Raw genomic sequence first — 24,839 nt, 5'->3', positions numbered from 1 at the left:
AGATTGTTGGAAGTAGAGACGTAATGTTATTTGAAGATTAGACGATTAAGGAACTTCAATAAAATGGATAGGAAAAATCCAAGGCAAGCAATAATAATGGAAATGTTACATTAATTGTTGATGGTGAACCACAAAGTTTTGACGAAGCTATAGAGATAAAACACACACAAAAATTGGATCAAAGTCATGAATGAAAAGATGACCTTGTCCCATAAGAACAAAATAATAAGTTTATGAAGTTATTCAAAGGGAACAATCATTGAAGAACAAATGAATATACAAGCTAAAGTTTAAACAAAGGAGAACGTAACTTTAATATAAGGCCCAATTTATGGTAAATGAGTTGCAATAAGAAAAATAACATGAATTTTTTTGTGCAGTAGTTGTATAAAGAAGTTGTATAAAGAACACTGTGTAACAAGTGGAGAAGATGAGCAAGAGGTAACCAAGGTGTTTTATTATGTGCAGTAGGTACCTTTATGCTCATAATTTTTTGTACAATATCAACCATTTTTTATGTAGTCAGAATTGTGAGTTAGTTTTTGTTAAATCTAGATAAGGAGCATTGGAATGATTTCTTTTTATTTTTTAAATTATTCAACATGATAACTCAATTATAATTAAATTGGGTAAAAAGTTAAATAAATGTGAACTCCATTGGAATAGCTTGTAATTAGGAGTGAGATGAGTCAATGTTATAAGATCAAAAAGACATACTTTACAGAATTTAAAGAAAAAAACATTATTTTATTATGTAACTTAATAAAGATATAAGGAACTTGACCTATGTTTTCTCCAATGCCATTCACCAAGTTGAGACATAATCATACAAAAAAAAAATTACAAGGACCTCAAAATGGAATTAACCTCTGCCCAAAATAGCAACATAATCAAAACCGTAGAAAATAAGTTTATAAAATAGATATTTATTGAAAATTCTTAACTTAACTATAGTAAAATCAGATTATAGCTCATTTGATTGATTTTTTCCTACATAGCCTTAAAATAGGCTTGTTGTAATTTAGTTCCAATCTTTGTAAACCTAAAATAGCAGTGTAATTGTTGTTCCTATAAAATAAAATGGCAGAAGATCTGAAGTTAGCATTCTTCGTTCAGAAATTAAATTTTGCTTGTTGATTATATTAGTCAATTATAATACTGATTACGTGTTAAACTTCAAGGAAACACTTGATATAGATGATGACATTACAGTGGTTTAGAATAAATTTAATCCCTAGCAAGTCGGGGAAAGTGATCATTGAACCACATAGAAAAAGATGACGTAGAAAACAATTCAGTGTAGTAAGGTGACAAGGTGATGCAGGGGTAGCATACAAAGTTGTTTCTTTTGCAAGACCCGACATTGCCATTCATTATTAAGCACGTTTAAATCTGATCAGAAACAGAAAGTTCTGCAACAGACTTGAAGTTTAAGTCTCAACTTAAATATGTACATAACATATTTTCATAAAAGTCTCCCGTGAGAAATATTAAAGAGAAACCATACCCCAGTTTCAGTTTTGACACTTTGACATATATAAACTGGGCAATAGAGGCACAGTAACATCTTAAAACGTCGTTCTATTATGCCATACTTTTGAAACGGAATCTACTCTGTCAGAAGCATTGGAATTTCATCTACCGGGGCAGGAAACTGCAAGTACAAATTGCCAAAGATTTATACTAGTTAGTTTTTCTGAGTGCTTAAGAAAAAAAAAATACCAAGACTAAATGGAGCAGGAAACATGCAGGGGAAATAAGATGCTGATAAATAGCTACAATACTCATATCAGATGCTATGATCAATAGTGTTTACAGAAGTTCAAAGGTTAGCAGAAGTTCAATTCATGACATAACACCCTGCATCAGACACAGACCATTCCTGATGTAAAAGTTATTGGACAAGAGCCACCAGATTGAACACAACAAATTAGAGACCCAATATGCAACCCCGTGATCCTTTTGGGCATATAATGAGAGATGATAAGGCTTTGGGGGTCCTATTATTTCATGAGTTAATACGTATTCAAAGTTGCCCCAGGAAACAGAACTCTACAATCTGTACCCTTACTTTACTTCCCCTTGTCCACAAAACATGCTTAGAGGCTGCCTCAGAATTGAAGGCGCGTTAGCATAAACTGCTTATAAGACAGGAACAATGGAAGGGCAAATGGACCCTTATCCCAACAACATTGTTCAGTGTTGTACTACAAACAAATAGATCCGTTGCAGGGTTCCTTGTATTATACTTCATTGAGACAATTCCCCCAACTTCTAAAATACCAGTTTAGTTATAATTTATGGGTAACTTTGCAGTTAAGATACAGAGTCCCCTTTAAAGAGTTGAAGTGTGTTTGATAAGTTACTCCAAAAACACAAACATCTTTGACAACAAAAACACACAAACACCTTTGACCAAAATATGTTTGTTTAAAACACACTTATTTTCTAATCTTCCAGTTTATTTTCACAAACTACTTCATTAAATATTTAATTTGTCTCTATGATAGAAAAGCTAGCAATAATACTCGCGGCAGATTATGAAAATAACTAAATATATCATTGTATGTCATTCAATATATACCAACCAATTTTATCAACATTGCATCTCATTTAAGAACACACATATTTTTCCAGCAGAACTCATTCTGAGTTGTTAACATCTCACAAAGGACCCCACATTTTGATTTGCTTCGAGTTCTTCTACAATGTTCATTTGTTACACGTGGAATGCAGACTAGACTACTCCAATGGTAATATTGCGCAAAAACTTGATTTTATGTTAAGAACCCACAGTGAGAGAGGTTTCAGCTAACTTATGTTTATACCAAACAACCTTATTTGATATCTCCTAACTTTCCATGGACCTGAGATGAAAAGTCTAATCATGTGGATACACATCTATTAAAACACACACCCAATTATAAACGCTGAATTGGATCAAATAAATCACACACTCACACACACACATCTCATGAAACCAATAAGAGGTTGTTTGGAGAAAAAAACATCCAATTAAAGTAATTCCGGAGAAAAGAAGAAAAAAGAACCTTAATTCGGCGTTGAGTGCAAGGGGAAGAGGAGGAGAGTGATTTGCGGCAGGAATGAACGGTCTTGAACTGGTCAACGTTGAGTTTCTTGTTGATGATGCCGACCTGGAAGTAGATGCTGTTGGAAGGGGGCAAATCGACCCTGATCTCGTCCACGTTGAACCACAGGAGGAGGCGCTGCACCTCGATTCCCTTCAGATTCGTGATGGAGCCATAGCTGAGTTTGCCGGTGATTTTTTTGTCGTAGTAAACCAGGTACTCGAACTGTATGTAGCAGGGCTTCGCCAAAACGACGACGAATTGACCGTCCTCGTCGAGCGTGTAGTCGGTGACGGTGTCCGGTAACAGACCACTGGGGAGCCCGAACTTGGGGAGCACGTCGTACACGCTCTCCTTCGCCGTGCATGCACGCGCCCAGAACAGAGCGATCATTGCCATGACGAGCGCGTGGGATGACCGTTTTGCCATACCTGCAATTTTGAGAGAGAGAGAGAGAGAGAGAGAGAGATTGCAGTGACCGGCGGTGTTACGATCCTCTGTAGCTCTCTATCTCTGCGCTTTGTCTCCTTCCCCGAAGAGACTCTGTTTCAACTTTAAACACCGCAACCCCTATCTATAATTTCCAACTGTTGTTTTTATCAAAATATATTAATAAAATAACTAATCTTTATAACTATAAACTACACCATTTTTAATGCGTAATATTCTGATGATTGAACGATATTAATTAAATAACTAACCACCCTACCTAAATAATGCAATATTAGTTTAAAGTTGTCATTTTTTTTTCTTAAATTACATTGCAAATTTTGTGATAGAATTGCGTAGAGATAATGGCACGTGTATGAGAGACCATGGCACGAGTATGAGAGGAAATTTTGTAGCCGTTGAATATGGTTCAAATTTTTCTATTTCTTCTTATTTTAAAACTATTATTAAAAAAAAAATTGGACATTTATTTTAATTCTGCACCTCATAATTTTAACCTAATTTTTTTCTTTTACACTTCTCTGTAGTGGTTGTTTCTTCCTTTGTGACAGTGTTGTAGACCTATTGTCGACACTTCCGTTGTTGCTGACAGAAATTGTCTTCATCACTCATTATCACTGCACTGAATAATATTTGTTTTCAGAAGAAATTCCGTTGGTTGTTCTGTTAGTTACGTTTTCGAATGACTGTTCCAAAATGTTTTCGGATTGCAAAATAAATCGCATTAATTAGTCTATAATAAATATATAGAATAAATCTAAGGAACAAAAATTAAATCAGACTAAACTCATTCGTCTCTAAATAAAATAGTGACACACCTTGACCCCTAATATTTGACAAAGATATTGTTCTAGACAATTACTTCATAACACCATACGTTATGTTATTACTTTATTCTCAAATCTGGATATTACTCTAACAGTTTAGCATTTTATTATTAGAAAATAGTGCATGTGATCGAATTAAAAAATAGTGGTTCTAAAGAAATCACCTTGCAATAACTCAATAAGAATGCATAGAAATTTAGATATATTATTGTGTCGTTCGGTTTTTTCTTGTCTAATCAATCATATTAATAAAATATATAATAATAATTTTCTAACACAATATTTTATAATATTCAAACTCGTGGGACGCATGGACGTGTGGGTAGCATATCTTAATATTTAACTATTATCATTTTTAGTGTTTCTTTCAGTTTTTTTTACTCATAAAAATTGAAATCCTTAATCATTGGTCTATTAAAATTCTAACAAAGTGATTACTTGTCATAAAGAAAAGTTGAAATGTAATCAATTTTTAAAAAAAGTAGTGATAAAATTACGCTATTTTGGTTTTATAACGTTCTCTAAAATATCATTATTTTGTTTAAAAATTTAAGTAAAATGTGTCAAAAATAAAATTTTTAACAGGAATTAATGTCAATAAATATGAGCTATAAAATTTAGAACGATAACGTAATTATAAATATGGTGGTTTTACACTGAATGATTCAAATCTTATTACAAGAACAATAAAATTTTGGTAAATAAATAAATACACCCCGTGTTGCTTGTGTGTTGTTATTTAAATCCAAATTTTGAAGTTTTCAAGTTGTGTTAGGACACGAGATAGAAAAAAAAGTTGCTTGGGAGTTAAGAGATTTTTTATCATCGTTTAATTTTGCACCCCGTAATTTTCTCATATATTCCCAATTTTCCAAAAGTGAACATTTTTGTCGTTTGTGATTCATTTGTGTTTTAACTTCTTAAAACTCCTTTTTTTCTTCTTATGTTTCTCCTCCATTGGTGAGTTGATATTTTAACGTAAAGGTACTAGCAAAACATTGGATTTTTTTTATGTGGTCAAATAGTTGAGCTCCAAGGTATCTTCACGTTATAGTGTTCTGTCTAAGAGAAATTTTCTTACACACATCTTTTGAAGATAGCCATGTAAATGTGAACATCTATTTGACGGAGTTTTCAATCTTTAGCAGCGGTAACAACCAATAGAGTATATAGATGTGTTAATTTGGTTCATCTCAGAGTATCGTTTCACCTATGTAGATCTAGACTAAAAAATTCAATTTGTCCAAAAGTATTTCATTGAAAAAGTTCACAAGATTAAAATATCCACAAAAGTCCTATAGACAGGACAAACTTATGAACTTTCTTTATAAATATGAAAAAAATAACATTAGACCTTCAATTTAGACTGGTTTGTCTTAACTTTCAGTTTGAATAGCCTTGTCCCAACCTTTAGTCAAATCGACTAGGGTTAACCTTTAGTCCAAGAGAGTCTATCTGGACCTTCGGCTTGAGTTAAAACCAATTCAGTCAAATTTTGGTTGGAGTCGACTTAACTGAATTCGGCAAAATTTCATTCAAGGTTGACTCATTCAAATTCAGCCGAATTTTGGTCAAAGCCCATTAATTGAATTCAGCCAGGGTCGTCTCGACTGAATTTCGATTGTGACACTCTATCAAGTTTTGCCAAATTTTTTGTCAGGGACAACTTAGCCGAATTCAACCAAATTTTGATTGATCGTGATTAACTTGGTTGAATTCGGCCAAATTTCGACCAAAGTTGACTCAGTTGAATTTAATCAAATTTCGGTAGTAGATGACTTGGATAAATTTGACCAAATTTCGGTTGAAGCTAACTCGACCGAATTCAACCAAGTTTTGGTTATGAATGACTTGAACAAATTCAACCAACCAAGTTTTGGTTATGAATGACTTGAACAAATTCAACTTCGGCTTGACTTGTCCATCTTAGCCTTTGGTATGAGACGACTCTGTTCAATCTTTGACTGAGACTGAAGGTATTGGTTTTAAGAGTTAATTCTAGTCTTTTAGTGAGACTAAATCCATTTTAGTCCAGACTCTAATCTATTTGAGAGGAAGTTTTGAGAATTTAAACATTTTTTTTCTCTCTCATTTTAAAGGCTCCCTAAAAGAAAAAATTATTCAAAAGTTGCTAAGATCGACCATGGCTCATTGTACAAATTGACATTTCTAAAAATACATTCACTAACGATTTTTGCCATTAGGCAAATATTTTTGTGTAGTATGACCCTTCAACTTGGTGGTTCCCTATAATGAACAACCTTACTTTAAATCTATCAATGGTACTGCATGAGTGATACTTGATTTTATAGACTCACTTGTAATCAAGAGTTTGTTTTCCTGTCGGCAAATTGGTAACAATCTATGCATGAGCGGGAAATGCCCCATTACTCTAGGTAGGGTTTTTAAATAAATTTTGAATAAAGGGTAAAGTAGGAATATCACAATTTATGGGGGTGTGGGAAGAAATGCATGGAAGTGCAACTACCTAAAGCATATGATGGATTCACGGTGACCGAAAATAATGATAACAAATGAGAGAATTTTGCAGTCTCATTTAACAAATGTTTAATCAAAGACTTTTGTCAACACAAACTAAATTATGTATTAAACATTTTTTAGTTGATTTATTTTTTACGTAATTTTTCTCTCTTTTTATGTTCAACTTAATTTTCTTTTTCTTGGATTCCTTTTTTTTTTTTCATCACTGATTCTCTTGGATAGTTTATCTTTTTGCATTAAAATTATTCCACCTAAATACGAAGCTCTAAGTTTTCTCCTTAAAAAATACATATTGCTTGCACTCAAGCTTTTAATGAAGATTTTGGATTTTCTCAGCCCAATGGAGTGAAGAAGATGACCAAAATCATTGACCAATCCGAAGAATAAGATGCCCAGCAAAAGAAAACTAAAAACAAAACATTATAAAAAAATTCATTTTAAAAGGACAAACCAAATTGTATACACTTTTCATCCTTACTTACCAAACAAACATGGTGTTTGGTCAATTCATAGCTACCATAGTCAAATAATACAAAGAATCTATTATAAGCAAACGACAGAAAATATTTCACATAAATAAAAATATTAAATATATTTTTATTCTTAAATTTAGATATAAAATTAGAATTCACCTTTGTTTTAAATTTTTATATATTTTTGTTCTTAAACTTTAAAAATAAATGAATATAGTTTTTTTTAATCTAATTATATTAACTTTTTATTTTTTAAATGTTAAACGATATTTTAGATTAACATTTGAACTAAAACAGATCAAATAATATAAGCAACTCAAATATTAATCTGAAATATAGTTTACAATGTTAAAAAAATTTCGTATAACTAGACTAGAAGGATATATTTATTTATTTTCTAAATTTGAAGATCAAAATATATTAAAGATATATAACAATGAATTTTAATTTTACATAAAAATTTTGGATATTAAAAGTATATTTAACCTTAAATAAAATTATTGACGCTAAATTCTTAAGATAATTTTTTATCACATGTTTCCTTTGTAATTATCTAACATATTTATACAGATAAAAAGATATTTATTTAAATCAAAACAAAAAAGATAAAATAAGTGCATTGTTTAATTAAGGAAAACAAATGACATAAAGAAGGAATGAATGGACATTGTTTGACTTTGATATGCGAATATTAGCAAGAAAAGCAATCTTCACGCCTTGTTTATCACTAAAAAATGTGTTTCTTGGTTTCACATTGTTAAACGCAGATAGTGTCGTGTTACAACAATTTGCATTTCCATGCTGTGGTCCATTGAAATGCAGAAAAATGGGAGAATTTGGAATTGAAGACTTGGAACATTGAACATTGAATGCTTTTTCAGACTGAAAAGAATTAATTCTTAACGAATGATATCCTCACATTTGGCACAGTGCACAAGTTCTATCTTTCTTTTTTCTGTGTTGAATACAGATATGACAAAAAGTATCAGTGCATGCGGATAATTAGTATTTTTGGGTATTTATTATCTACGGATAATAGATATTTTAATACCTGTTTATAAATAGGTTGGATCTGCAAGTATCTATTACTCATAAAAATATTAAAATAAAAATAAAATTATATTTTATTAAGTTAAATTTAATTAAAATTAAAATTAACAGTATATTTTATTATGTCAAATTTAATTATAATTATAATTTAATTTAATTTATATTTTATTTTTATAATTTCATATTAAACAATTTATAATATATATATATATATATATATATATTTTTAAATATTTATGGGTATTGAATATTTACGAGTATCCGTAGGTTTTAAAAATATTTACGAATATTTTTTAAATGGATATCTGATAGATAAGCAAACAGGTAACAGACAAATTTTGTTTAATAGATCAGATTACGGGTAGACACTATCCGTGCCTGACCTGATTCTTGTCATCTCTAGTTAAATCAATGCTTTTAAGATAGAAATCAGGAACAAGAAAATACTTTAGTTATTGTATAGTATTTGATGATATGAAGTTGAATTATAAAATTTCAATCTTGTAACTAAAACATGATCATAATAATCTAAATCGCTTTGTATTTTACCTTTTGTAATATTTTTAAATTATAGTATAAAATTTATAATAAAGGTATCAATTTAAAACAAAAAATAAAGATATAGAGAAAAGGAAAAAACAAAAAGAAACTAACAACATAATAAGAAGAAAAGAAGCAATTGCTTTTACTTTTAAATAAAATTAAATTGTAAGTATTTAGAATGTTTCATTTCATATAAATAACTTATTATTTACAATTTAGAATTTTTTGAAATCAAATTTCCATCTTGGACAGCACTGTAATTAAGTTTAGTGCAGGAAAATAAAGTGACGCCTGATCTAGGAATTAAATCCGCATCCTCTGTTTTTGTTATGACAATATATTTGTTATAATATTATTTTACAGGATTCTTTATGTTTTTGTATATGATATTTTAAAACATTTTTTTAATATTTATTAATAAATATCTAATACATAAATTAATAATATTTTATGATGATAATAAGTTATAAAGTTTTATATTAAAAATATTTAATATATTTGATTTTAATTTAAATTTACACAAGAATAATTATATATTTTGTATGTTTATTTAAAAAAATTGTATATCTTTTAATATGCATATCCGTACAAGTATAATATCTGTGCATCGTAAAACATCATTCTTTCTCTAGTTGAATTTTTTATTAAAGTTTTTGATCTACTAAACTATTAATGGTTACGTCTTTAATTTTTTTAACTTTTAAATTTTTAAAAGAAAAAAAATCAATCCATCAATTATATCAATTACAATTTTTTATTCAAATTTACTTTTTTTTTTCTAATCCAAACAAATTTATTAAAGATGGGATGTAAAAACAAATGAGTAACTGATTGCTACTGAATGAAATGGATCAGCGGTTAGAACACTGACTATACTATACAAATAGTTTAGGTTTATCCCTCCAAAAAACTGGGAAGCTGCATGCCTGCATTCATGGTTCGAATATCTTTTTCTCTGTGTCTCTTTCTCCTTTCTGGACATGTCAATTTCTCTTCAAACAACAAAAACGCAGTGTTTGAACCAAATTCCTTTTTCTTCATTATCCCTTTTTCTATATAATCAATCTCATCCCTCTCTAACCCTTCAACCTTATCTCTCTCCTTTCTGCTTCCACCACACGTTTAAACCTCTCTGCGTGGCAAGTTTAGGTCTTTTCACCCATTTCCTCCACCATTAAGATGGCCATTCCTTACCCGCATTTCACCGCCACCGAGAACGCCGACATGGACGCCGCCCTCCTCCTCCCCTCCTCCCCCTCCGTCATCATCACCCAAGATAACCTCAAGAAGATCGCCGCCTACAAGGCCGTCGAGTACGTCGAATCCGGCATGGTTCTCGGCCTCGGCACTGGCTCCACCGCCAAGCACGCCGTGGACCGCATCGGAGAACTTCTCCGACAGGGCGAACTCAAAGACATTGTCGGAATCCCCACCTCCAAGAAAACCCACGAACAGGCACTCTCCCTTGGGATTCCCCTGTCCGATCTCGACTCCCACCCCGTCGTCGATCTGGCCATCGACGGTGCCGACGAGGTTGACCCTTTCCTCAACCTCGTAAAGGGTCGCGGCGGCTCCCTCCTCAGGGAGAAGATGGTGGAGAGCGCGTGCAAGAAGTTTATTGTTATTGTTGACGAGTCCAAGCTCGTGAACTATATAGGGGGGAGTGGATTGGCCATGCCCGTTGAGGTTATTCAGTTTTGTTGGAAGTTCACCGCTGAGAGGTTGCGCAGGCTGTTTGAGGAGGCTGGGTGTGTTGCAAAGCTTAGAACTTTTGGGGAGAAGGATGAGCCCTTTGTCACTGACAATGGGAACTTCATCGTGGATTTGTATTTCGAGAGGAGTTTCGGGGATTTGAAAGCTGCCAGTGACGCAATTCTGCAGCTTGCTGGGGTGGTGGAGCATGGCATGTTTCTGGATATGGCTACCACTGTTATTGTGGCAGGGGAACTTGGCTTGACGGTGAAGAATAAGTAGGAATGAATTTACTGATACAAACAAAAGATAAGATTGAAAAAGAGTGTATAAAATGACTGCAGAATTTTTGTTATTTTTGTTATGCTACATCACATTACATTTCTTTCTACTCACTTGAGTAATCACTTACAAATTGAGTGCTCTCACTGTCGGTATCGGTGTATCCTTGACACTCAGAAACAAAATCACAGTAACCACACTTCCATCGCTCATCCTCAGCCACATAACTGGCTTCTCTGTGTCCAAGCCACAACTCAAGACAATTCCCTATTTCACTCTTCACCCAACCCTCATCATATGCAATCTTTTCTTCATCCAGCACTGAATGGTCCCTCTGAGATTCATATTTCAACACTAACTTCTTATTAGAAGGTGGCAGCATCTTGCATGTATTTTGGTAACACCTCACCACATCACCAAGGGTCAGTGCTGTGAATCCAGATTCTTCACACGCTGCTTGTAGATCTTTACTTAGAGTACGACGTGGATTCAACTCAAAATAATCATACAACTGTTTGCGTGGGAAATCATGATGAGCATGTGCAACTAAATTGTCCCACAAATACTTGTAACACATTAGCTGAATCCTTCCGTTTCTTTTCTGTGCTTCTGAAGGAACCGTGTCTTGGAAACGAGTCTTTGTCTCAATTAGTATCGGATTACGATCTTTCTTTGCTTTAGGCATTTGAACTTCATCGATTTTCCCCACCATCCATATGCCTTCTGCAAAAGCAAAACTCAGTATTGGAAGCTCGCGTGTTAACCCATCACACACCAACTGATTCACCCCATTTATGAAGTTAACAAGTTTCATTGCCATGTCATCCTCACGTGACTTCACCTTCAGTTCCACCCAAGAGTGAACCTCCAGTTCAAGTTGAACATGTCGATTTCTACCAGCTTTCATAGCTTCACTGTTCCTCCTTCCTCCTCCAGAATCCATTGGCCTGCCTTCATTGTTCTTCCATTCTTCAGAGAAAAGAGAAAACTCCATTTGCCTTTCACACCATTCAGTTTTGGTGACATCGGTGACAAACAAGCCTTTCTTGCTCCTAAACCGGTGGAGTAACGTGTTGTTATCTGCTTTGATCTTCTTCTCCTTCTTCTCCTTCTTCTTTAGAAAATCGCCATAGTCCTCAATATCAGGTTCTGAACACATGCACAGCCTTCTCTTGGCTTTGCCTGAAACTGAGTCAATTGACTTGGCATTTCTGTGCAACTTAGAGGCTGAAGGAGGTGTGCGTTTTGAGGGTGTAGAAACTTCAGTGTAAAAGTTTTCATCATCGCTTAGTATCACAATTGGGATCTTCTTGGAGGATGTTCTCACCATGGTTGGATGTTGGTCGTCCAAGTTTGAAACTCAAGAAACTATTGAGTGTTGAGATTATCTTGTTAGAAGGGTGCTAGTGAGTGAGAGTTGGAAGGCTTAATGAGCAAGAAAAAGGAAAAATAATTGAAGGCAAAAGAAAGGTTGTGGAATCTTAGTACAGTTCAAAGAAAGTAGACAAATACGAAAGAAAAAGCATAGAAGATAGAAAAACAGCTTAGGGATGTAGACACATAACGTTGGAGGATTGGTAAAGTGGCATGTGGGTCATGATTCAAACAGTAAGCTGAACATTCTGATAGTGTTCTTATGTCCAAAAGCCATGATCATGTAAAGCAAATAGTGTGAACATGAATTGAAAAGTAAAGAAAACTCTGCACTAGTTGTTAAAGAGTCACTGGTAGGAAACAAAAAAAAGTTACCCATGAAAACCAAGGGTTACTAGAGCATATTGTGTGGCTATGCAATACTGGTTGAAGAAAACCTTCACTGCTAAGCTATCTAGCCAGTCATGTACCCCACAAGAAAATACTATGCACAAAAAAGTTCCATTTTAAACCAACCTTTGATCACAAATGAAAACAAAAATGTCTCAAGCAGCTTGCTATAATCAACTCAATTTACTAACTTATTTATTCAACTTCTAGATTAAATATTAGAAATTTAAATGTGAGATTGAGCTTAGAAATGCAATATCTATTATTATAGGAAAATTTGAACTCTCACCTTTATGTTGTCACTCAAGAACTCATTGAAAATCCAGCCTACAGTTAAAATCAAGCTTTCATATGCGCTGTGCAAAATCAAGCTTACAGTTAAAAGCTCGCGTGTTGATCTTTCCCTATACAGCTGATTCACATCATTAATGAAATTAGCAAGCTACAATACCATTCCAATTTCAAGTGGCATCATCAATGACAGAACCTCTCACATCAACTTTGGTAGCTTCATTCTTTCGATCTCATATAAACTAAAATATAATCAAATTATATCGTATAAATAAATTTAAAACTGATATGATAACACTATTAGATTTTTCGAGAGGACTCACTCTTGATCTTTTGATATTACTTAGTAACCACAAAAACCCTTAAAAAAGAAAAGTCTTCCAATTTTCTTTTTCAACACTTTCCAATATTAAAAAAAAGAAGAAAGATCTCAATGACTTTTTGAAGATAATTTTCTTAAAGAATCGTCTTATGTAAGTTTCTTGGTGTAATACTATGTATAGATATTTTTCAATCATGTATAGATAGCATCTTGATACATATTAGATTGACTTTTTTTAATGACGTATTCTTGTTGCATACTTATGATTAATTAGAGTAAGTAATTGAATAATTAAGATAAACTACTTGGATTAATTAAATGTAAATTTTTGTTAAATGAAAGCGTTGTACAAGTTAATTTATCTCTACTAAAAAAATGTATTGAGTGGATAATAGTATAATAATCTGGATACATACATATATGGGTTTGGATGATTATTGAAGGGCTAAGTGTGAAGCCATGTCCCCACAGAAGCTGATTCTGTTGTCAACGTTCCTAATCCTCTTCCATGGAGATCTGGGATCAAGCACAGGATCTCCAGATATCCACGATGTTCTCCCTGAGTACGGTTTCCCGAAGGGTCTTCTTCCGAACAACGTCATTTCCTACACACTCTCCTCCGACGGCTCCTTCATCATCCACTTAGATGCTCCCTGCTACGTCTACTGGGAGGACCAGTTGGTGTACTACAGTACCCTAATCAAGGGCACCCTCACCTACGGTTCCGTCTCCCATGTCTCAGGGATTCAGGGCCAGAAACTCTTCCTCTGGCTCCCCGTCACCGGAATCAAGCTCCACCAGGATTCCGGCACGCTTCAGTTTTTCGTCGGAGCTTTTTCGCAGGAATTCCCCGTCACCGACTTCCAAGATGTACCTGGGTGCGCCCGCAGAGGATCGCTGCTCAATCCCAATCTTTTCCTTCCTCTGTAATCCTTCTGCTTCTCTCATCTGTCTTCTTCAAATTAAACACTTTATTTTGAGAACAGAAATAATAATGATTGAAATCTGTTTGCATTTTGAGTAAAATTTATCGTCATTAAATTTGTCTCTTCATAGGATCTAGAAAGTGGAATGTAAAAGTTCTTCTTCACTTGTTTAATCGGAAGCACAGATAATGTGATTTTATTGTTTTTGGTGCTGTTTCTTAGTTAGTTTTTAAAATATTAATTTTTATGTTTTAAAATATATTAAAAAGAATTATATACGATATCAGTACATATTAAAAGTTTAGTAGATATTAAAGTAAAAATTCAACAGAAAATTCAGATTCATTTTTGACATTTTTTCTAAGATAAAATTTTTCGATAAATATTTAAAAGAAACTAAAAAACAATACATTTATCAATAAGTCGAAACTAGTTTTTAATAAGTTAAAATAAAAATTTTAAAAATATAATGTATAAATTAATTTATATATTACCCAATTTTCACATGCAGAAAAAATAATTTTAATATTCTTCTTAATTTCTTATGCAGAAGTCTTTATAAAGAAGTTTATGCAATTATACTAATAACTAATAGTTTCTAAAAGATTTTAATCCGACGGCTAAGGACAATTAAGAAACAATTAATGACAATGTTAATGAGATAGATCTATCTCATGGATTATAATGTTAGTTCTGATTTTAATGCGAGTAATCAAATTTCTTTTTATGCAGATTTTACAAATGTGTGAAAAAAAATTCATCAAACAAATGGAGAATGATGAGTGTATGAATTAACAAGAAGAAAGGAGTTAAAGGATCTAAGAGAGGATAAATATGACAAAAAAAACAATAATTTTGCTCATAAAAATAATTCATAGCTTTTTTCATTAATATTTCATGGATCCATAAGGTTTATGACTTGATTATTTTCTTTTAATTAAATTTCTTTAAATATATAATTATAGTTTAAGTTTGAAATTGGATTTCAATTAATAGAATCAAACAAAATTCAAGAAATAAGGAAGTCTCAACGAAAAGGAGGAGAGCCAAAGAAAGTATGGGTGATACTATTCTTAACCAGAAGGATAAAAAACCTTCTAATCTATAATTTGAATTTTCCTCTTATTCAAAAATATACACTAAAAACAAGGACTTCGCCATTGACAGTGGCATCAACAAGAGCAGCAATGAAAGTTCAGATAGGAAGAAGAAGCTATTGATGAACAGACAAATAGCGTTGGTGAAGGAGAAAGAACACATCAAAATGTCTTATGCATAATGAAATTGCTGCAGTGGCTAAATAATAGTATTTTGTTACTATAATTGGTGTAGCAATTTTAGTATACAATTGATATTACAAATGTCTTTCATAAGGTAAAATAGAATTACAATACATACCCTTCACTATCCAATCAAATTTCATTGCTATCTTTTATACTACTGAATCAAACCATTATTCTATACCTCTTCAACCAATCTTCTATTCTGACATTATCCCAACACTAAATGCTGCAAGTGATGGTATACTCTGTTCATATCTGAAAAAATTGCTTGGATCTACCTTTGTCTTCACCTCTACCAATCTATCGAAGTTTCTTTTGAAATACTTCTCACCCCAAACCCTAGCCTCTTCATAAGTAGCATTTCCAGGTCCATTAACCCCTATATCAACATCTCTATAGTTCAGATATGAACTTCTGGGTGACTTTGACACATAAGGCGTCATATAATCATAGAGCCTCCGAATCAGATCCAAATATCTGTCACCAACATCTTCACCCTCCTCTTTCCAATTCACAGAGTACTGAATTTTGTACAAGTTACCAGCCCTATGTGGAAACGGTACTTCCATCTCCGAAATCTCACCCATTCTCCCACCATAGGGGTTCAGTGCGAGAACAGGTTTTTCTAGCTCCATCATTTTACTCCAAACACCTTCAAGCCCAGTTTTGGATATAGGTTGCTGCACATAATCTGATTTCTTCTTCAAGAATTTCTCGGTCGTATCATGCCTTTCAAGCAGAACATCAACCGAAGTTCCCACTGGAAAGTTGTCCCAAAACAACACCGAATCGATCCAACTCATTTCAATGCAGTCTTCACCAACCAAACCCAATTCAGGGAAGCTGTCACTCATCACACGAACCAAATCTTGAGCATTTCCAAGAAACAAGGCATTGAACTTGGCTCTGATTGTCTTCTGACCCTTCCTTTTGACAGCACTAAGAACCACTCTAATAAACAATTCATCATGCATGTTACCGGCAACATACTGCCATCGATGAACAACATCGGTGGCCCCTTGTTCCAATGTTTTTTGAACTCTAAAAACCGTGACAACCTCAGGGACAGGAACCAGCTTGATTTTCCACGACACAATGACCCCAAAGCTAGCACCCCCACCTCCTCTAATCCCCCAGAAAAGATCCTCCCCCATTTTCTTCCTGTCCAAGACTCTCCCTTCAGCATCCACGATCACAGCATCCAAAACATGATCCACAGAAAGACCAAATTTTCTCATCATGTTCCCATACCCTCCTCCACTGAAGTGTCCTCCAACACCAACACTGTGACACACCCCAGCTGGGAAACCATACACCTTACTCCTCTCAGCAATCGCATGATAAAGTTCACCAATCGTTGACCCGGAGTCAACCCACACAGTCTCATCCTCCAAGTTGACCTCCACTGATCTCATCATGAACATGTCCATGATCGCAAACGGAGACTGTGACACGTATGAAAGACCATCGTAGTCATGCCCCCCACTTCTTATCCTGATCTGAAGTTGGAAACTTTTGCAGCAGATGATTGAGGCTTGGATGTGGGAGATGTGAGTTGGGGCAACGATGAACAATGGTTTGGGAGTAGTGGGGGAAGTGAATCTGAGGTTTCTGATGTAGGAGTGCAAGATGGGAATGTACGAGGTAGTGTTGGGGAAATACGTGACAGAAGAGATTGGATAAGAAGGGTTCGAATGAAGAGAGAGACACTGCAGAATGGCGTCTTCAACAACAGGATCTGAGGCCGCCATTAGAAGAAAGATTGAGAGAAAAGGTAGGATTGCAGAAACAAGCATCTTCTAGTATGGAAATGGTTTCTGGTTCACCTCTCACAGAAAGAAGAAAATAATCTTTCAAAATCTTTATATTTTTATTATGTGAACAAAATTAAAAATATTTAATCTGAAATATCATGCAATAAAATTTTCGGAATGAATTTTCTAAAATAATTCAAAATATGATTGTAGGAAGTATAAAATTGGCATTCAAGGACTTCATGATCTGAGATCACAGGTTAGTAACACATTGCTTACAATTACCGATGCTCATCGCAACATTTTTAATGTTTGGCTCAATTTTATTTAGTTACAACTGAGTATTTATTATTTTCCAAAATTTAGTCCCTTTCTTCTGTCACCAAATCATTGTTGCTTCAATTAGAACTCGCTTTAAATTATTGTTACTTTTTGTTTCACAGTTTTTTCTTTTCTCCTTTTTTTATCTTCTCTTAATAACAATTCTCTCTTCTTGTTATTTCTTTATTTTATTTTTTAGTCTTGCTATTAATAAAAATTATAGTTAGTAATTAATAGTAAAATTTTGAAAAATAACAATTTTGAACTACCCATGTTACAAATCAACACATAGTTCTATTAAGCCCATATATGTATTAATATTTGTAAACCCGGGTCTCCGGTTCAGGTCGGGTCGTGACGAACAGAGTGAGTTGATCCGGGTTTGTCTTTGTCCTGATTCGCTTCTCCTTCGTCGTCTTCACTCTTCTTCACGAAGTAACGAACATTGTCTCTCACTCTCACGAAGACAAAGACGCACACGAGCACGAACGGAGAACTCTTCCTGTCGTCTCTCTCAGACTCTTCTACTCGAACCCTCCATCTCTGCTGCGACTTGAGTGTTCCGTTTGCTTTCTTGATTATGATTTGTGAGTGCTCGATATCTATATTGTTGCTTTTAGTGTAAGGATATGTGATAGTACACTTAAATCGGAGCTTTGACCTAAGTTCTTTTTGGCTGCATTTTATTCCTTTCTTTCTTTTGAAATGCTATGCTACTCAGGGATTGGGAAAATCTCTTTTTGTTTCTCATCACTTTTGTGTTTTTTTGCTTGAATCGCATCTTGCGCTTCAATCCATAGCCCTTTGTAGGATATTTGAATCGATTCATCTTTCGTGAAATCTGGCTTTTCTTGGAATTGGAATGGCGTATGGAAAGCCTGTTTTGTTTGAATATTCTGTTAAATTTGTGGAATTTGTGCTAGTAGTTATTGGTTTTTTATTTTCTTTTACTATATCGTGTTGTTGTGGTTTGTCAGTTATGGACATAAATCAATAGGACACTATTTATGTTGTTTCTGCATTTGAGGAGTCAATCTGTTAGATTGTTAGCATTGGCTTAGGAATCTTTAAAATTGAGGAAAACATATCTTTCTATATGACTATGTATGCTGTGGTTTTATGACTTGTACTTGAAGCAATATAGCTGGTTTGCTACGTTAGTTTTTTACCTGCTTGGTTAGGGATGCCAATAAGTGCTATTGAATGAGTACTTCCTGTCAAGAACTGTGATTTTGAATCCTGAGCTCTTAAGAAGTTGAAAATACAAGATTTATTTCCATCACAAAAAGTCAGGGTGGATGGATTTGTTCATAGTTTACTAAACCATGGAGTGTTGTTTATGACTTATGACGACTCTATGCTTAATGAGACGTTAGTTTTATTTTTGTCCTTGGTTGGTTGACATTAGATTTTGATGAAGTATAAACCAGATTTGATTGACTGGTATAATGTGTGAAGTATTTGTTCCCCTGATCATGGGATCTTGATTGGTACATTTTGTGCAACCTAGAATTTAAGATTTGATGTTCCTCCACTTAATCCTTTGACTAATTATTACTGATTCATCTAATGGAGAGGAAACTTTCCCTCTTAACGTATGATTTATCGCTTGTTTTCGTTGAAATATCAAATATAGTTGACTGACCACAAATTAAAACTGTAATTGCAAAGTGAGTCAGTAATTGTATTATGGATGTTTTGTGCGCTGAGCATTATAATTTCTTAGCAGTTATGGCTTTGTTTATTTCATATCTTATTTAGTTATCAAACCATTTCTATTCCGTTCATTTAGAAAGGACAAAATGAATGGGTTGTGTAGGCTTTTACAATCGCCGATTCTAATCTTTCTAATTTTTTTCTTGGAATAGATGGCAGAGCTGGCAACTGAGAAACATGTTCGCTACATATTATCAGTTGAAAAGGTTTGCTTCCTGTTTATACATAATACATTCTTTCTGAAAAGAAGAAGAAACTGTCTTTAGTTGATTATCCAAAACATGGATGACTTGCAAACTCTTCTTTTATGCTTAAAAGGTTGGATGTGTTCATTTTTCTTTTTACGCATTCTTTATTTTTCCAGAGGAAAGATAATTTTGAATCTGTGGTAATGGAGCATCTGAGAATGAGTGGGGCATACTGGGGATTGACTACTTTGGATCTCCTGGGAAAGCTTGATATTGTTGATGTTGATGAGGTTACTTCATGGTTGCTCAGTTGTCAACATGAGTCAGGTTGTTCAATGTTTAATTTGTTTCCTTACTTTGTATTTGGAATTGGAATTATTTTAGACATCAGCATTATAGATAATTTCTTATGAGATCGTGTTGTTGTGAAGGTGGATTTGGTGGAAATGTTGGTCATGACCCGCACATCCTGTATACACTAAGTGCCGTGCAGATGTTGGCTCTCTTTGATAAGATGGACGTTATTGATGTAGATAAGGTGACAAATTGTATCCTTACACTTATTGACTGGTTTTGAAGGTCCTATAATCTGTATTCACAAATATTTTGCGTTACAGAAGAAACTTTGTTCTTTTTCCCGTTTTTTGAAATGGTATATTTCTGTTTTTTTATCAGGAAGCTTTAGTTGGCTATCATGCTGTGCTTTTTCGAAAGATAATTGAAAAGATTTTATTGTGATTTTTAGTGGAGTTTGATGGATTAGTTACTAAAATTACATCAGTGAAAAAAGTATACTGGATCTTTGGTACTTAATATCTGTCAGATATTGTCAGCCTGCAAAATGAAGATGGATCCTTTTCAGGGGATATGTGGGGTGAAGTTGATACGCGGTACTGTTCTTAAGTTCCTTATTCGTTATTGAGCATGTAAGAGGTTACTGTATTTTTAACTAAAATCCACTGAATTGTTTGTCTTAGGTTCTCATATATTGCTCTTTGTTGCTTATCAATATTACATCGCTTGGATAAAATAAATGTGGAGAAAGCTGTGAAGTACATTATAAGTTGCAAAAATATGGATGGTGGTTTTGGTTGCACCCCTGGTGGGGAATCTCATGCTGGTCAAAGTATGTAATATTATCATGATCTTTACTTAAATTATTAATTTCTCTATCACTTACTCGATGAATGTACTAATACTATTTCCTTCAACAATTATGTTCTTTACTTCTTCCCCACATGAAAGGCATAATTTGAAATTGGAATATATTTTCTGAAGTTATGGATAATCTGTTTAATCCTATCCAGGCAGCACACTAAGAAAGCTCTAAACATTAATATAGAGAGTAATTGTCTTGTAGTTTAAATGTTGTGTAAGTTAAAACTCGTTAATTCATCCATCATCATCATCTGGGAATATATTCCTTATAAAATATTTGTTTTTCCTATTGTCAGTTTTTTGTTGTGTGGGAGCCCTTGCCATAACGGGGTCACTAGATCTTGTTGACAAGGACCTACTAGGTTGGTGGTTATGTGAGCGACAGGTTAAATCTGGAGGTCTGAATGGGCGTCCTGAGAAACTTCCTGATGTGAGTAAATCTTTTCAAATTTACATTTATTGCTTTATGTGATATGCTCATTTCTCTTAATAGGTTTTAGATCATCTCAGGTCTGCTACTCGTGGTGGGTTCTTTCTAGCCTGACCATGATTGATAGAGTTCATTGGATCAGTAAGGAGAAGCTTATAAGGTTTATCATAGACTGCCAGGTTAGTTGTTCAATGTCTTTACGGTGTTTATAAATCTGCATATTCTTTGTTTTATTTTTATTTTCGTGCATAAACTACTTTCAGGTTAGTATTTCTGAAATAATTTGTATGTTGAAACTGTAAGGACACAGAAAATGGTGGGATTTCAGACAGGCCAGATGATGCCGTGGATGTATTTCACACATTCTTCGGGGTTGCAGGTAGAGTACCTCTTATCTTTTTTATTGTTTTTTGTTCCATTTTTTGTGCTAAAATCTTGTCATCTGGGAACAAGCCCATTTATCTGACGACAACGTTTTTGGTTTTGTTCATGTGTTTCTTATTCCAATCATACTAAAAACTAGGGACGTTGATTTTTTTTTTTACAGGACTTTCTCTTCTTGAATATCCAGGAGTGAAACCGATAGATCCAGCTTATGCCTTGCCTGTTGATGTTGTAAATCGGATTTTCTTTTCGAAATAAGAGTGAAGTAGTTCAGTTCGTTCATAACTACCCAGTAATCACTCACTCTTGGAGTTAGATCTACTACCCTCGGCGCAAACACAGTTGATTATTTCCTAAAAATGTTTACAATTTTTTTTAGCTTCTTCAATTAAATTGCTGTGATACGAGAAGGATTGTTCAGTGTTGTAGTCAACCATCAAAGATTTTAAATATATATATATATATATATATATATATATATATATATATATATATATATATATATATATATATGGATAGGCTAATGTAAGAGAATTTTATGATTTGAGTTTTATAATTTTTGTTTAGTTTTAAATTATGTAAGAATAGAAAAAGGAAAAGAGAAAGAATTACCATATAGTTTTAATATATTATAATTGGCAATTCTAAAAGGTTAAAGCATTTTATTGTTTTTGTATGCAGAAATAAGATCCCTATCTATGATATATTAACAAGTTGTAAGTTATTTTATAACTTAATATGCAGAAACTAAATTAAAAGTATTGAGTAAATTATTTTCTAATAAAAGATTAAAATGTTATAAGTAAATTATCGAGTTAATAGGGTATAAAGTAACGTGATAATTAACTTAAATTGTGTATTTAGAAAAAATTGTTATCTTAATTTAAAATTCATTCGTTATTGTTTAAAATATATTAATTAATATTTTTTGTTTATTCTTTTAAATTAACTATAGTTAATTATAAGAAATAAAAAAAAAGGATACATAGAGAATGCTTAAAAGTTTAAGGTTAAAATACCTTTTTGGTCCCAATTTTCGTCAACTTTTTTGAATTAGGTCCCAATTTTCGCGGGGTGTTCAAATAGGTCCTTAATTTGGTCAATTTGATTCAATTAGGTCCTAATTGGGTAACGCCGTTTAAATTGATAACGTTTCACTGTACAGTTGGCTTTTCCTTGCTACGTGTCGAAAGACTAATCCTACATGTCAGTTTTTGCTTTATAATGAGATGGTTAATTAGGGGGTTAATGACATTAAGTGTTTAATTAAGAGGAAAAAAAAAAGAAAGTAAAATAAAACATAAATCGCAGCGCGATAAATGCAAGTAGAAGGGGTTAACCCATCTTAAGGTCTTTGCTGAGGGAATTGGCGGTTTAGGTTACTGCGCTGGAATTTGGGTAAAAGATTCAATAGGAATTTTAATCGCAATTGGTACGGGGTCATCGTGAATTCATCGCACATATCGGTACCAGGTTAGGTTTTCTATTGCGCTAGCAGTTTCGATTTCGTTTTTGGTTTTTCGTTTTTGGTGGTTTGCGATTTTCTTTTCGGTTGTTTGCGATTGGGTTGGTGTTGGTTTCGAAAGCGGTTTTGTTTGTTTTATTGTGCTATTGTGTTGTCATTGTCTGCTATTGTATGACATTCTGATTTTCGTTGTAGTGTCCCACTCGTTTGTCCTGAACATGTTTGTTAGTGGATTGGGGTTGTGTGCGTGGTTTGTCGGTGCGGTTTGTTTGAAAGTTGTGGTCCCTTTTTTGTTCGTGGACCCTGTGTGTGGTTCATATGTTTGTTGTCCATGGTATATCTGAAGCAGAAGTTGTGGAAAACGACTTAGAGGATGAACAAGGTTTGCTTTGTGGGGCTGAGTTAGAGAGTGGGGAGGGCAGTCACATAAATACGGAGGTACAGGAGGTTGAGAAGGAGGTACAAGAGGTTGAGAAGGAGGTACAGCAGGTTGAGGAGGAGGTCCAAAAGGAGGTTGAAAATGAGGTTGAAAATGAGGTTGAGGAGGAGGTTAATGAGGAGGTTCATGTGGAGGTTCGTGAGGAGGTTCGTGAGGAGGTTCATCGGGAAGTTCATGAGAAGGTTAATATGGAGGTTGAGGAGGAGGTTCATGAGGTTCAGGTTGAAGTGCAGATGGGGGGTGATGGTTTAAGTGATTGTGAGGTGCAATCTCACGTCAGGTGTGAGGAAAGAGTTCAAGAAGAGGATGAGGGACTTGTTGATGTCCAGATCAGTTTGGACCATGGTGATCATAATTTGTATGAAGGGAGTGTGGAGGTGAATAATAAGCAAGAGTCTGACCAGGTGGAAGATATTGAAAAAGAGAATGAAAGTGAAGAAAAGGAATACAGTGATAGTGAGGAAGATGATAGTTATGTAATTTCGGATAGAGAAACAACAGGAGATGAATGACAATCAGATGACCTCCTTAGTCTTAATGAAAGTGATGATGAAAGTTCAGGTGATGAAGGGGGGAGCTGTGGTCCTTTTGGCACATTTGTCATGCCAAATTCGATGGCTGACTATGGTGGGATGTGGGAACAAATTTCATAGATAAGGAACATTTCCAACAAGCAATAATAACTTATGCAGTTCATTCTGGTAGAAACATAAGATGGGTTAAAAATGATAAACAAAGAGTGAGGGTGAAATGTATGGGGCATTTGTACTCTAATTTCAGAAAATGGTTTGGTGGCCAGAAGTTGAAAAACCTAATGTGGAAGGCAACAACTGTGACACACCCTGTGGCCTGGGAAAGGATAATGAGAGATATTAAAAAGGAGAATGAAGATGCTTTCAAGTACCTCATTGTTATACCACCTAGGTATGTGTTGAAATCTCATTTATTTTATAGTATTTAATATCAACACTGACTTATCATAATTAATGTTTGTTTCTACACAGGTTTTGGTCCAGATCAAGATTCACTAGGAATGCTGTCACTGACACAGTAATAAATAACATGACAGAGGCATTTAACAGTGTGCTTGTTGATGCTAGATGCAAGCCTGTTATCTCAATGTTGGAAGACATACGAATATACATGATGAAGAGGTGGCAATCTAAAAGACAAAAGCTGGAAAAAATGGAAGGGCAAATCTGTCCTAAAATAAACAGCAGACTACAAGAAGAATCCAAAAAAAGTAGATACTGGATCCCAAGGTATGATTTATTTAAGTGTTGATCATGTATAACCTCATCTGTGTTGATGATTTCTGCTGTAGAATCTGATATGTCTATATGAATTGTAATGTAGTTGTGCTAGGGGGAAAGTATTTGAAGTTGCACACCTATCAGTGCTAGGTGACAAGTATGTTTCAACCTAGACACCCAAGATTGCAGCTGCAGGAAGTGGATGATAACTGGCATCCCGTGCTGCCATGCACTTGC

General features: G+C 34.1%; 4 protein-coding genes and 2 pseudogenes across 4 annotated transcripts; 3 read left to right on the top strand and 3 right to left on the bottom strand.

Moving 5' to 3' along the window:
• Positions 1-1,339: 1,339 nt before the first annotated feature.
• On the bottom strand, positions 1,340-3,667 carry LOC114179542 (transmembrane protein, putative (Protein of unknown function, DUF538)). Its single transcript, XM_028065913.2, has 2 exons — positions 3,051-3,667; positions 1,340-1,654 (listed from the first exon to the last, which is right to left on the bottom strand). Exons 1-2 carry the CDS (start codon positions 3,516-3,518, stop codon positions 1,610-1,612), a joined length of 513 nt encoding a protein of 170 aa, XP_027921714.1. The 5' UTR covers positions 3,519-3,667; the 3' UTR covers positions 1,340-1,609.
• Positions 3,668-9,721: 6,054 nt separating this feature from the next.
• Positions 9,722-11,017, top strand: LOC114178275 (putative ribose-5-phosphate isomerase 2). Its single transcript, XM_028064092.2, has one exon. The coding sequence runs from the start codon at positions 10,114-10,116 to the stop codon at positions 10,906-10,908; it is 795 nt and encodes a 264-aa protein (XP_027919893.1). The 5' UTR covers positions 9,722-10,113; the 3' UTR covers positions 10,909-11,017.
• LOC114178274 (exonuclease V, chloroplastic pseudogene) lies at positions 10,952-12,238 on the bottom strand (annotated as a pseudogene).
• A 1,407-nt stretch (positions 12,239-13,645) lies between these two features.
• Positions 13,646-14,311, top strand: LOC114178276 (DUF538 family protein, putative (Protein of unknown function, DUF538)). The gene has a single exon (XM_028064093.2). It carries the CDS (start codon positions 13,745-13,747, stop codon positions 14,213-14,215), a length of 471 nt encoding a protein of 156 aa, XP_027919894.1. The 5' UTR covers positions 13,646-13,744; the 3' UTR covers positions 14,216-14,311.
• A 1,193-nt stretch (positions 14,312-15,504) lies between these two features.
• On the bottom strand, positions 15,505-17,454 carry LOC114178534 (berberine bridge enzyme-like 8 pseudogene; annotated as a pseudogene).
• LOC114178535 (geranylgeranyl transferase type-2 subunit beta 1-like) lies at positions 17,132-21,897 on the top strand. Its single transcript, XM_085671392.1, has 12 exons — positions 17,132-17,268; positions 17,462-17,507; positions 17,916-18,156; positions 19,438-19,491; positions 19,650-19,800; positions 19,905-20,021; positions 20,297-20,363; positions 20,451-20,599; positions 20,928-21,061; positions 21,142-21,240; positions 21,365-21,440; positions 21,609-21,897. The coding sequence occupies exons 4-12, from the start codon at positions 19,438-19,440 to the stop codon at positions 21,701-21,703; spliced, it is 942 nt and encodes a 313-aa protein (XP_085527518.1). The 5' UTR covers positions 17,132-17,268; positions 17,462-17,507; positions 17,916-18,156; the 3' UTR covers positions 21,704-21,897.
• Positions 21,898-24,839: the final 2,942 nt, after the last annotated feature.

Source organism: Vigna unguiculata, chromosome 3, assembly GCF_037176805.1.
Source record: "Vigna unguiculata cultivar grain cowpea cultivar isolate G323 ecotype 2 chromosome 3, ASM3717680v1, whole genome shotgun sequence".
In the NCBI taxonomy this organism is placed as follows: Eukaryota; Viridiplantae; Streptophyta; class Magnoliopsida; order Fabales; family Fabaceae; genus Vigna; species Vigna unguiculata.
The sequence above is the reverse complement of the archived record's forward strand: the minus strand, read 5'-3'. Positions and strand labels throughout refer to the sequence as shown.